The 13,927-nt window shown below is 47.1% G+C and overlaps 1 protein-coding gene across 10 annotated transcripts in view; it reads right to left on the minus strand.

Annotated features, from left to right (window-relative positions):
- Nucleotides 1-683: 683 nt before the first annotated feature.
- CNTRL (centriolin) overlaps nt 684-13,927 on the minus strand; it is an 84,496-nt gene continuing 71,252 nt past the window's right edge. For all 10 annotated transcript variants that reach the window (XM_058694317.1, XM_058694322.1, XM_058694319.1 and 7 more), the window contains 11 exons: nt 11,767-11,924; nt 10,664-10,737; nt 9,101-9,289; nt 8,470-8,695; nt 6,788-6,993; nt 5,643-5,783; nt 4,794-5,066; nt 4,561-4,623; nt 2,660-2,866; nt 1,353-1,437; nt 684-1,112 (listed from right to left, as the gene is read on the minus strand). In XM_058694317.1, coding sequence (XP_058550300.1) covers nt 1,381-1,437; nt 2,660-2,866; nt 4,561-4,623; nt 4,794-5,066; nt 5,643-5,783; nt 6,788-6,993; nt 8,470-8,695; nt 9,101-9,289; nt 10,664-10,737; nt 11,767-11,924 — 1,594 coding nt within the window. In that variant the 3' untranslated portion in view covers nt 684-1,112; nt 1,353-1,380. The remainder of the gene's footprint in view (nt 1,113-1,352; nt 1,438-2,659; nt 2,867-4,560; nt 4,624-4,793; nt 5,067-5,642; nt 5,784-6,787; nt 6,994-8,469; nt 8,696-9,100; nt 9,290-10,663; nt 10,738-11,766; nt 11,925-13,927) is intronic.

Below are 13,927 nucleotides of genomic sequence, written 5' to 3' on the forward strand. Positions count from 1 at the left end.
TGTCATTACAAAAGACACCACCAAATCCATTTTTATTTTGCAAGTAGATGCCTTTTAGAACTTTCTGAGTGTTAATAGATTTTATGCCACTTTCATTATCTTTATTGTAATTCTGTCTATCCCATATCTTACCGGTCCAGGTCTGGCCAAACACCTTGGGCATAACAAACGTCTGTGAGTGGTGAGGGATTACTGCACTGCGCTGTTCTGTACTGTTCTGGTTCGCAAGCTGTCTATGGGCCTAGAAAATAGTCCTTGGCAGTATTTTAAAACCTCATCTATAACCTGTAGTTTCGTACTTCACCTCACCGTGAGGGTGATTCTCTTGCCACGTGGTTTTTTGTGACAGTAGTTGCTATTCTTGTTCTGAAATGATGTATTTGTAGATCATGGAGTCGAGCCATTAATTATAGTCGTTCAAAACCTTCAAAGTCTCAACACAATTTGAATTTACCACTGGGTCAGATTCTACTAATTTTCCACCAAAGAATATTTTTGGTTGAGAAAAAGCACCCGAAGTGTAGTTTTATAATAGATTTCCATATGGTGTATGTTCATTGACAGATACGACATACTTCAGGCAAAAGATGGAAAACCATTTGGAAGATGGCCGTTTTCTTGGGAGTTAAGGTACAAATTTGATGGCTTTACTGTAGATCTACGAAATGTAAAGTCAGATGACAGACTATTTTATCTTTTATTTTCATATGAAAATAGATTTTAAGCAAAATCCAAAAATAAAATTTGACACTATAAATGAAGGGCTTGAGTACATTTTTTTTTCTCTATGTAGCTATAATTTCACCAGTTTATAGCTTCCAATTTGCAATTACAATCAGCAGTTTTATGGCAACACATTCAAAGATTAAAAAAAAACAAAACCCTCAGCCATCTAGGACCCTGGTTTAAGTTGTACACAACGATTCCCATATGTACATGTGATTTACAAAAACCCTGGCATTTAACGATACAGGTGGGGTAAGCTACAGTGGAGGTGCAGCATCTGAGTTCACTGGATCTTGATAAAAACCAAGCGGCACTCCAGTTACGAAGTGAGGTAGAGAAGGTATTTCCTCAGATGGGTTTCCGCATCTGGCTGAACAGTTCTCTTCCTGCAGTTAAGACAAAAGGGAGGAATTCTTGCAACAGTAACCAAAGTATTAACAGAACCAAGTGACCGCGCCATGGCTAACAGGTAAAAGACATACTTGAGTACCTCTTTGGAAAAATGTTTTGAGATGAACCACTGTGTAAAATTACCCAAGGGTAAAGGGAAAAGCTTAAGACTGTATAAGACAGAATTGAAGGTCCTCCAACTGGAAGTGGTAGTTAAAAGAACTCTGTAATACGTACCCCATGAGCCGGGAGCTGGGAATGGCATCAGTGTCGGTAACTGTCCAGAAATTGTGACGGACCCTGTAGAACCTGGAAGGAGTTCTGCAAAGGGAGATGAAAACACTGGGCTCAGAAGCCAGCCCCTAACTCCAACTCCGTTCAGGCTTTCATCCCGCACACCTGGATTGCGACCCCAGACTCCAAGATAATTCTGACAGTCTTCCCCCCGCCCCCCCTCCTCTAACACTTGTTACTCTCCTGAATTTGAATTCAGAGCACCTCAACCCCTGGGGCCACCACTGTGAGCTGACAATTGAACTCCGCACCTAAACCCCGATGCACTCAACCTGTGCCGCGGGCTGTCTTCCCTCTAAAGCCACCTTCTTTCCAACACCCGGTGCCTCCGACACTCTCTTAAGGCTGCCCGAGGCCCATGATGGTTCTGGTTCTGGCCTGTACCCGACTTGGTCCCACCACAGGTGTTAAGGGAATCCTGTTCAAATCTTGCTTTGCTGCTGCAGAGCTATGTGCCTATGAAAGAGGCAACTGCTTCTGAATGTTCCTTGAGGCACAGCCATGCTATATACTGCTCTGCAGTGGTGACAGATGAGCCCTGAAGTCCTGGTTTCGTCTTTTGCCAGGACATTTTTCATTGTGCACAACTCCTTTATCTATAGATAGGAGGTATCTCCTAGGAGGCAAAGGCTACATGAGATAATATATGTAAAGTGCTTCGTACATGCACACAGTAGGTGCTCAAAAGTGGGAGCCGTTCCCTATCTCTGGGTCACTATTTACTAATTCCATGAGTGTGTTTCATGGTCCTCAACTATGAATAACCTCGTCTACGTCTCACACAGAATGCCTTCGTGAACTTCGGGGGTTCTAAAGACCCTGCGCTAAGAGGCCTGAGTTCAGACTTTTGCTGAGGAGGCGGAGTAGGCACACGCCAATCATTCTTCCCCACGAGAGAGGGAGACAGACCAGCTAAACCAGGACCCGGACTGGCCTCACAGCCCGAATGCTCTACTGACGGAGCAGAGAACAAGGGAATCCACCGGTCGAGCACAGCAAAGGATTCACTACGTCCCTGATAGTCTCGAGTTCTAGGCTGTTCCCGAAGCCATCACCTTATCCTCTTTCTATGTCTCCTAACCAACCGATTCTAGTTTTCTCAGGGACCATTTAAAACAAGCAAGTCTTCCATAAGACAAGTTTTCCAGAGACTTGAAGGTGGCATTTATGTTCTGAGTCTCCTCTGTGTAGACTGTGGCCCCCAAAGCGTTCAGAGACTTCCCATGTGTAGAACAGAGCCTCCTCTTACCTGGCTCGGTCCAGGTTGAGAGTCCTCAGCAAGGGAAGACTCTGTCTGAGACAGACTGGGTGACGCCGTGGAGTCTCCAGAGGTGCTGGTGACCAGTTCCCCCAGAGCATCGACCTGTCTCCTCAGGCTGTGTAAAGTGCCCTCTGTCTGCCGCTTCCCCTTAATTAACACTTCTGCTTGCTTGGACATACAGTGTCGAAGCTGGGCCTGAAAGTGTCACGGTGAAATTTAGGGTTTTACACAGAAGCAACGTACCTGAACGATCAGTAGCCTCCTCATCTTAACCCCGATAGGCAAATCTGACGATTCTAAAGTAGGAATGGCTGCTGAAAATGCTCTTGTCCTCAAGAAAAAAAAGAAATCCAGGAGGATGCTGGTGGGTACTCTCAGTGTGCGGAAAACTTGGATCATTCCGTGTTGTCATTAACTGGGCCTTTTTTTTTTTTTTTTAATGTTTGTTTATTTTGAGAGAGGCGGGGGAGGGGCAGGAGGAGAGAGAGAATCTTAAGCAGGCTCTGTGCCCAGCACTCAGCCCCAAGTGGGGCTCAGTCCCACGACCCTGGGATCATGACCTGAGCCACAATTAAGAGTCAGGCGCTTCACTGAGTCACCCAGGCACCCCGACCTGGGCCTCTTGCTCGGCCTGTTCTCTCCACCGTAACAACGCTTAGGATTTCTGCATCCCTGGCCTCCCCATTAAATGACTACCTCGTCTCTCTCTTTTCCGCCCAGACTTAGCAGAAGATGGGTTTATATGTGATATCTTCAGTGTCTCTCACAGTATATTCAATCCTCAGCCCCACACTACTTTGCGACTTGCCCCTGTGCTGTTTCTTCAAAATGATTCTCTCCAAGGCTACGGCAGTTCTAACACAACTTTCTGTGATGACGGGAATGTTCTGTATCTGTGCTGTCCAAAAGCGTTAGCACTAGTCACAGGTGGCTATTGAGTCACTAAAAATGTGACACCTGAAGCACTCGATTTTCAACCTGATTTAATTATAATTCGTTTACATTTAAACAGCCACACGTGACTGGAGGCTATGGCACATCAAGGGCCTCCACTCCCTCAACATGGTTCACGGCTCCTCCTCAGCCATGCTGTATATGTAGCCATTCTCCAAAGACACATCCTGTCCTCTCATTCTATCCCCCTCCCACTTTCCAACTCCCACCTACACCCTTCACCCCCAAATCGTTAGGTCAACACTGACCGCTAAATCCCAGACTCTGCAGCTACCCAGGGAGAGGGCGGCCCTGGTTGGCTCACAGGCCTTCAGGCTCCGCGTGTTCTGAGCCTAACAACTTCCCGTCTGACACCCAAGCCTACTTTTCCAGTAGTCCCAGTCTTTCCCCCAACCACTGGCCTGTGAGCCCGTTCTGGTTCATCACTGCATCTCTACTTTCTGTCCCAAGTACTCAGGTTCTGTCAGTTGGAGCTGAGGCAAAGCAGCACTACACAGGCTAAGAAGACTGGGCCAAACACCACAGTTCATGGTTTTCAATACTGTACTGACTGTGCGATGCCAACTTCTCTGAGCCTCGACCATGCGATCTAGAAAACTGCTGGTGCCGTAACAGAGGGAACGAAAGCAGTGCATGCAGGTGAGCAATTTCCCCTACTCTCCTCAACACACCAAGGGTCTCCTACCATATTGTTTCAAAGGGGGACTTTGCAGGGCGCATGGGTGGTTCAGTCAGCGAAGCGTCCGACTCTTGATTTCAGCTCAGGTCATGATTCCGGGGTTGTGGGTTTGAGCCCTGCATGGGGCTCTGTGCTGAGCGTGGAGCCTGCTTAATATTCTCTCCCTTTGGCCCTCTGCCCCTCCCCCACTTGCACACATGCACGCTCTCTCTAAAATAAAAAAATAAAAGAGAAATAAAAAATAATAAAGGGCAACCTTGAGTCGATCTTCACGGTGACGCAGTTTCTCTCGGAGTGCCTCTCCACGCCAGTGTTCATCCTTTTTCAGAGACAGGGGGAAACATCAGAGTCCCAGACACCACTAGCCTTTCTCGCCTCCCACCCTCCCCCAGCCCCATTCTGGTTTTCAGCTTATGGGGGGTTGGGGGAGGAGGTGGGAATAAAATCATCCTTCTTCAGAGTCCAGAGATCAGTGGGATAAACCCTTACCATTATGTGAATCTGGGAAAAATTCAGTTTTTCTTCAAAAGGTGATGGTCTCTCACTCACGGTGAATGGGAAGTTTTCTTTCAAGCTTTCCAACCCTCCCTCTAGGTTTTCATTCCTTTCCCAAATAGCCTCCAGATCTGCTGGTAGTTCTGGAAGAAACTGGTTGAGATTCTTCAGGCTGGTTCTGATTTCATCCTTCACCTCACATTTAAGTGATCTCATCGCCTCACTGATTTCCATTTGTCTTCTCTCCAAATCTTTTTGGTTTGTCATCTAAAGAGTGAGAGTCAAATACCATTGGGTAAGGTCTGGGACTTACACGGAACTGAACTATTTAATGCATCAAATATGTCTGGAACTTTCCATCTGCAGAATTAAGCTCTCCCACTCTCGGCATAAACGGCTCTCAGCCTGGTTACATTACACGATGGCAGAGCTTTCTCCTGGGGTCATTCCTTCTTGCCTGGGGATCTGGGTCCCATAGACTTGTTTCTGGCAGAAAATCTAACATTTCAACACAGTTCGTTGGGACGTGATAAAATTTCATGCTGAAGAACTGCCACTTTCCTTTCAAAAACTAACAGAAGAAGCCTGCCGCACTTAAGGGGATTTTAGAAGTACATTTTAAACAAATGCTTTTTTCTTGTAGAGGTGCATTTCTCAATTTTAAGACTAGAAAAAAAAGATTTGATTTAAAGGACATTCTCAGAATCGGCTTTTTACAACTCGCACAAAGAAATGCTCCTATTCAGAGAGCTATTTAAGAAAAAAACCCTGAGCCCCGCGGGGAGTGAGCAAGCCCAGCGAGCGTCATCTGCCCGGCCGGCCGTGGGGTCCCCGGGCGCGCACCTGTTTCCTGAGATCCACGTACTCGCGCTGCATCTGGCTGAGCTCCTTCATCAGGCGCCTGGCCCGCTCGTGGTTGTCCTGGGCCACCTGTTCGATTGTTGCCATTTCCTTCTGCATGCAGCTGTTCTCCTGCTTTTGCTCCTGGCACGGGAGGAGGAAAATGACCCCGGGGTCCAGCACGTGGATGCGTGCGTGCATCACGGCCTTACACGCCCACTAGTTCTGACACTTCCCATCTGGGCTCCAGCTGTCAAGTGGGGATAATGCCACCTGCCTTCTTCAGCAGCTGTGGCAGAGCTGGGAGTCCATACGCGGGCCGAGCCTGTTAGCCCACGGTCGGAATTCTGCGTCTGCAACGTTACCCGTGACAACACGTTACTTTCCGTTTCTCCCCCTCCGTTAACTGTCTGTGACGAGCACGGTACTACCTCATCACAGAGCCATCCGGAGGATGAAAATTTAGATGCCCAGATCTTTGCAATCACGTCGCCGAATCGCTAGTTGTCAGTGTATACAGCACCCTCTGGGGAGCAACACACCCGTTCACACAACAGGGTGACATCGATTTCCTTCAGGCGGTGTCAGAAAAGTCCATTCCCGTGACAGTCTCTACTCCTGCCTATCTGTCTCCACTCACTGTGAGCTGTTTTGGACCTCCCCAAATTTTTATCCTAAATGTATTTTAGGGATAAAAGCCCGGGAGACTGAACTCCTTGGTTTCAGGACGATGATGAATTAAAGCGAAGGCTGACTGAAAAGGGCAGGATGAGATCCGTGAGTGCTGACTGCAGCGGGGCAAAGATGCCTCCAGAAGAAGCCTTCCTCCCCCAGAACCCTCTCCAGCCCCTGCGGGTGGAGGCGCAGGCAGGGGCTCCCTTGCGGAGAACGCTCTCTGCTTTGTGGTGACACCGTCTGCTCACGTGACCATCTTTCCAGCCGGCCGGGCTCCTCTAGGGCTGGCGGCTCAGACTCAGGCAAAACACTATCAGCTTCAAGCTCAAATCAGGCACAGACACACCAGAAACAATAGTCGGGTTAGGGACCGGGTTGACAGGTCACTGATTTTGTCTACACCGAAGCAGTTTTTAGTCGAAGGATTTAGGGGCGCGAATTCCGCGACAGCTGCCAGGGCCGCGGGGACTCACCAGAAGGTTCTTCTCCAGCTGGCTCCGCTGGACCCGAAGTGCTTCCTTCAGGCTGGCGACCTGCTTCTCGGCTTTCTTCCTTTCTGTCAAGAACTGGTTCCGCAAGAGGCTGAAGTCTGCCCTCATAGAGTCCGCCTCTTTCTGGAGAGTCAGTAGCTCACTTGACCTTTCCGTTAGTTGCTGCTCCCGTTCCGAAAGCTGTCGTTCTGAAACGAGCATTTTGAGTAGTTTAGCCAGAGGCCCCGGGCTGGCCGTGGGCGGGTTGCGTAACGCCATGTCACCCGCTCAGGCATCACGGAGTCTTCCAACTCCCCCTGACCCACATCAGAGCCCAGATGAAGGTGCCTCCTGACATCACTGGGTCCTGGAGGGCCGGATCCCAAAGTGACAGACAGCTACTGTTTTCTCTTTGGGTGTCTGAGAGCAGTGAGAATACAGCAATCCTGAGGTGCAGGAGGCCTGGAACAGACGGCCGAAATGCTTCTTATAAACCTGCACGGAGGTGCACCAGTGCTTCTCCTTCACGGGAGGCAGCGCGGTGCAAAGAACATGGGATCTGGAGCAGCACGAGCCTTACCCTGTACAGGAGGCGCCTACTTCCTGGCGTTTAACGGGAATTGTGTATGCGAACGCGAAGTACCTAGTGAGTACTCCATAAATAATCTTTATGAAAAACACTGACGCTCAAAATAGATTTTTCTGGGGCACCTGGGTGGTTCAACCAGTTAAGCAGCCGACTTCGGCTCAGGTCGTGATCTCACAGTCCGTGGGTTCGAGCCCCGCATCGGGCTCTGTGCTGACAAGCTCAGAGCCTGGAGCCTGCTTCAGATTCTGCGTCTCCCTCTCTCTCTCCCACTCTCCCTCTCTCTCAAAAATAAACATTAAAAAAAATTTTTTTAAATAAATAAAATAGGCTTTTCTAATCATACTCTTTGGAGTAACACCCTGTCCAGGTTTTACTTTTCACACGTCTGGTGTGGTCAGGTGCAGCACATCTGGGAAGTTTCGTTGTCACGATGAAATGGCTGGGTCTGCGTGTATCAAGAGTTGCTGGGGGAAAAGGACTAATAACCCTTTCACTGAGTTCACTCGGGGAGAGCAAAGTTTCCTGAACATTACTAAACCCTGAAGCCTAAGAACAGAATCATTCATTGATGTGGGAACAATGATTCACCCTGGACTTCCATCTTGACTGAGATATGGCTCAGGAGAGCGCCGACAGCCCCAAAAACGAACACCTGTATTTTGGTACCATTCACTATGTCAAACTGAGACAGAAGTGGAACTGTTAATACTGTTTTCTGATTGGTTGAGATGAAATGGAACACTGTTCCCCAAGCTCAAAACAATGTACTGCTTCACAGAAGGCCTTTAGATCAAGTGCCTTCTGGCACCTCTCTGCCTGAACGTCGCTCTTCCTGGAGGCAGCATTCTGGAAGAAGGCAACGTGGTCAAGTAGAAAGACCTGACAGCCTCAGGGTCAAATCCCGTCTCCACAGAGACAAGTGCCCCGTGTCCTCTCTCACAGGGCTGGCAGGACCCCGGGGCGGGGCGGGGCCGGGGGGGGGGGGGGGGGCGGCATCTCCTTCCTGCCATGCTCCTCCCGATGCCCTGCCGGGCCAGGGCCAGGCTCGGGTCTCCCCGACACACTTTGCCAGACCGCCACGTTGGGGAATACGTACTGGTCTGGGAGAGCGCTTTCTCCAGGGTCTCACTCCACCTCTCCTCTTCCTGCAAAGCCCTGACACGCTCCTCTGCCACCAACACCTTTGTGAGCACCTGGTCCAGCTTGCTCTTCTGCTTCGTTAATTCCTTTTCCAGCTCTTGCTGCTGCTCCTTCAGAGTCGCCTTACTGGCTTCTAACTTCTTTTCTTCACATTCTGTCTCTTTCTGGAGTCTCTGAAACATCTTAACAGAGAATAACCTTAGTCATAAAATAACAAACACAGGTATCCCAGGTGAGGGAAACTTCATGGGCGCTAGATATTTTCAAGTCCAAGAGAAAGCAGAAAACATCCCACAGTGACAGACAGCGGGGGCTGGAAAACTTTGGCTGGCACGTGAGGCGGGGATTCACGCAGCAAATGGCATGTGGCCATCAAGATTCTTTCCGGGAGTGATGTTCTGCGGTCTTAATGGTCCACAAATATTAATGCCAAGAGAGTCAAAGTGCTGGTGTGAAACCCTCCCCGGTTACACAGGGCAGTGAAGGGAAGTTAGTCCTACGGGGGACCCCTCATAGCTTCCGCCTGGGGAGAAAACGCCCGAGTGACAAAGCGTGTCCTTTTCTGTCACGCCATAGATGTGCAGTACCGTTTCTTGTTGGGCTAGCTTCGCCTTGGTTTCTTCAATCTCCGTCTGAAGCACTTGAAGCTGTTGTTGCTTTGTCTCCCCTTCTTTCTGGCAGTCTTCAAGCTTCTTCCTCCATTCCTCGACGTCCTTCTGGAGCCTGGTCTGCTCGCTGAGCAGCACGTCCTTCTGCTCGGCGATGTCAAGCAGGTCCTTCGTGTGACAGAACAAACGGAAGCTACTAACAAAGCCATCCATCCGTTCCAGGGCTGGCCAGTGCCCCTCCTGGCACCAGTCAAGTCTGACGACGTGAGAAGCATCTCAGAAGTCCCACGTCCTCTATTACCTCAACAAACTTATTTAAGGCCCCCGAAGTGCAACTTAATCATCAGGTTTCCTCTGTTTAGTGTCTCAAGAGTAAGACGACAGAAGACGCTGAAACCTAAGAGACCCAGTTCTTCTGAACTTTAGTTGCTTAGTCACTGAGGTGGGAATAAACAACACCCACCTCACAAGATTGCTAAGAAGATTAAGGAGAGCTGTGAATAAGGCTTAATTCCTATTGAAAATGAACCTAAAGTCATGGTTTTGTTACTATTTGAAATATTTATGTGGGTTGAAAAACTCAAGAAAACAGTAACTTCTTTCTGCGAGGAATCCAAATTAAACATTTCTTTTAAAAATGTTTATTTGAGGGGGAAAGAGAAAGAAAGAGCATGAGTGGGGGAGGGGCAGAGAAAAAAGGAAGGAGAGAGAATCCCAAGCAGGCCCTGTGCTGTGAGCACAGAGCCTGACATGGGGCTCGATCTCACCAACTGTGAGAGCATGACCCGAGCCGAGATCAAGAGCTGGATGCACAACCGACTGAGCCATCCGGGCGCCCCTCAAATTGAAAAAAAGTTCCATTTCTAACAACACAGAAAATACTCATTAGAGCCTGTGTAAGAATTTTTTAAAGATGGGATACTTTGATTTGAAGTTTTCTACATCTTAGAAACACAGAATCCTTAAGGTAGATGGAAGGATTTAGACGTCTAATCGAACTCCTAATCTACACAGTGAAAACCGAAGCCCAGAACTTGCCTGAGGTTCTCTGAAACTTAAATTACACACTGTTCTCACAGGACGACACTCAGTTACCTTTAAGAAGACTGTCAGAAGTAGAAGGGTCAAGAACAGCTCTCAACGAACATCTGATAAGACGGATGCCCAGATCCCCTGCAGGTGGCAGTTACCGTGCAGCTCAATGAATGACCGCATCTAAGCCCAGCCTTTGGGGGCCTTGTCTGTGCCATGGATAAGAGATGGTCCATCTGGTGCCTAAAGCCCCCCAGAGGGGCTGCTGAAGGGTGGGCTCTGCTCTAGCTTCCCACCTTACTTATGACCTTTGAGTGAAACTTAAAATAAATGAGAAAATCACTGCTCTGCACCAAAAGGTGTGTGTATGTACGTCTTTGTTATATGAAGACCCGCTGGGACCTGCTGGCGTGACAAGGAACCAACCTACTTGATTTGTTTGTTATTTGAACCAGTGGTCTGCATGCCTTCAGGACAGTACTGGAAGATCGCATTTGTTACGGAGCTTACCCGTTTCGCTAGGTTCAGATGGTCTTGGACATCAGCTAGTTCTTTTTGTAGTGAGTTTACTGCTTCTTGTTTTTCTATAGAAATAATATTTACATAAAACGAATACATTCGTATGCATTTTCCAAATCCCCATCGGCCCCCCAAAGAAAGTGGAGGTGAACATAAACTTAGCTGTTACACGTATGGCTTATACCATGTCATCTTACTAAAAGGTCAGAAGAAAGAGTGACATGTGCGGCACATACACCTGGGCATGGCGCTCAGATTTGTAAAGACTTACATGTTCGAAACCTCACAATAAAAACAGTTTCTAGACAATGCCTAGCGTTGATGACCTGCATGGCTCAGAAATGAGTACCTTCTACAATGCGGACAGAAATGTAAATTTGATACACCCTTAAAGGGAGACAATTTGGGAACAGGTTTTATATCTATACTGGCTTTGTCACTTACTAGCTGTAAGCCACTTCTCACTTGAGTTAAGCCACAAGGAAACTAAGCTTTCCTCATCTATAAATGGGTGAAATAGTTTCTGTCTCACAAAAATGTTACCAGGATTAAATGAAAAAAATGCATATCAAATAACTGCATCACGTCTAAGACAGAGTAAGTGCTTAACAAGCATGTTGTTAGCTAGGATTACTTAGTAACTTCTCCTAATCGTGAATATTTACAAAGATTTGGTAATAAAGGCATTATCTGCATTTTTTTTTTTAATCACACACCCACAGCCCAAGGAAAAAATCTGGAAAGATATTCACCAACCTGTCAACAGGAATTCCCTCTGAGGGTGTTTATTTCATTTTTTGACCTATGTTTTTAAATTGTTCTTTAAGGAACATCAACTAATTTTTTAAGCGGCTCTATTGAGACAGAATCCACACACCATGCCCTTCACCTGTTTATGCAATTCAGTGGCTTCAAGTATATTCACGGAGTCGTGCAAACACCACCACCATCTATTTTAGAACATTTTTGTCACTTCTAAAATAAACCCCATGCCCATTAGCAAGGAGTTATTTCTAGAATAAGAAAAGCAGACAATGAAAAGCAGCAGCCAGAGCAGGAAAGAGCCTCGTCTCTCCCACCATGCGGCCGCCTACCTCGGAGCTGCTGCTGCGTGGCTGCCATGTCTTTGTGCAGTGAGAGCTTCTCTCTGTGCAGTCGGTCCAGCCCCTGCTGCAGGTTTCTGACATCCGATTCCAGCTTCTCTAAGTTTGCCTGCTCCATTTTGCTCTTCTCTTCTGCAGCTGCCAAAACCCTACCGTCCAAGCAGAGTAAGTCAGACTACGAAACGTAAAATAAAATGTTCAAGTACGCACAAGACACAACCGAGGAAGAGTGTTCTGCCCTCATGGGGTAGTTACGGACTACGAATGAGCATAAATCTTAACAAAACCGAAGGCTCTTCAACTCCTTTTCAAAAGACGTCTTGTTTTCCGCTTTCCAAACAGGAGATTTTTGGAAAAGGGACTCCCTAAACTGAAGCTTTATAAACACCAGGGATAAAAACATGGACAGCACTCAAAATTCCAAAAGTCTGGCGATTAAAACAGATCGCTAGCTTCTCATCAGTGAGAAAGCAGGAAACACGATTGTGCATGTAATAGGATTTGTCCAAAAGACAGACGGGCACGAGCATAACTTCTTTTACGTAAATGGAGTCCTACAGTAGGGGCTCGCTTTTGTCTTTTGTCTGGCTTCTCCCCCTGAGCGTAGTCACTTCGAGTCATTCATGTTGTTGTGTGTAAGCAACACCGCATTCCCTTTCCATTGCTACATGGTATTCCAAGGGATGGGTGTACTGGAATCGGTCTATGCATTCACCAGCTGATGGGACTTTTAGGTTGTTTCCATGTTTGGGCTGTTGCAAATAAAGCTGCCATGAACATCAATGCCTGTCATTCTTTGTATAAACGTACACTTTCACTTCTGAAGAACAATCTAGGAGTGGAATGGCTAGCTCTTCCGGTAGGTGTTAGTTTCCAAAATAACTGCCAAACCATGCTCCGAAGTGCCCTAACAATTTACACTGCCAGCAACTGTGTATGAAAATACATATGCGAACATTTGGTATGGTCAGTGTTTAATTTTAGCCCTTCTAATAGGTGTGTAATGATATCTCATTGTGGTTTTAATTTGCATTTTCTGCGGGGCCTGCGTGGTGCAGTTGGTTAAACGTCTTTTAATTTTTCTTTTTTTGTTTATGTATTTATTTTGAGACAGAGAGAGAGGGAGAGCACACTCAGGGAAGGGACAGAGAGAGAGAGAGAGAGAGAGAGAGAGAGCACAAATCCCAAGCAGGCTCTGCACTCACAGCCCAGAGCCGATGCGGGGTTCAAACTCACGAGTTTTATGAACTCATAAATTCAGGAGTTGGACGTTGCACCGACTAAATCACCCAGGCACCCCCGACTCTTGATCTCAGCTCAGGTCATGATGTCACAGTTTATGAGTTTGAGATCCACATCAGGCTCTGTGCTGATGGTGCGGAGCCTGCTTGGGATTCTGTCTCTCCTTCTCTCTGCCCCTCCCCCGCTTGTGCACAGGCTCGCTCGCTCTCTCTCTCAAAATAAATAAAACTTTAAGAATTTAGACTTTCCTAAATGGTTAATGATGTTGAGCATCTTTTTATGTGTTTATTTGGCACCCATTCATCTTAAGTAAAATGTCTTTTCAAGTCTTTTGCCCCTTTTAAAAAACTGGGTTGTTTGTTTTCTAATTACAACTCTTTAAGATATACGTTCTGGGTACAAGTACTTTTTTTTTTTTAAGAGGAAAGGGTTGTTTTTTTTTTTTTTTTTTTTTTTTTCAAAACAGAACAAGTGCGCGCAAGCAGGTGCGGAGAGAGTGGGAGAGAGAGAGAGAGAGAGAGAGAGAGAGAGAATTCTAAGCAGGCTCTGCACTGCCAGGGTGAAGTGAGATGCGGGGTTGGAACTCACAAACCCTGAGATCATGACCTGAGCTGAAATCAAGAGTCGGACGCTTACTGGTCTGAGCCCCGAAGGCGGCCCTGAGTACAACTCCTTTATCGAATACATGTTGCAAAGGTTCTTCTCCCAGGCTGGGACAGGTCTTTTCATTGTCTTAACAGTGTCTTTTGAGGAGAAGTTTCAAATTCTGATGAAGCCCAATTTTACCAATTTATTCTTTTATGGATCATGCTTTTGGTGTCACATCTAGGAAATCCTGCCTAACCCGAGGTCACCAAGGTGTTTTCCCTGTGTTCTCCTAAAAGTTTTATATTTAGGTTTCACACTGATA

Source organism: Neofelis nebulosa, chromosome 12 (genome assembly GCF_028018385.1).
Source record: "Neofelis nebulosa isolate mNeoNeb1 chromosome 12, mNeoNeb1.pri, whole genome shotgun sequence".
Taxonomy (NCBI): Eukaryota; Metazoa; Chordata; class Mammalia; order Carnivora; family Felidae; genus Neofelis; species Neofelis nebulosa.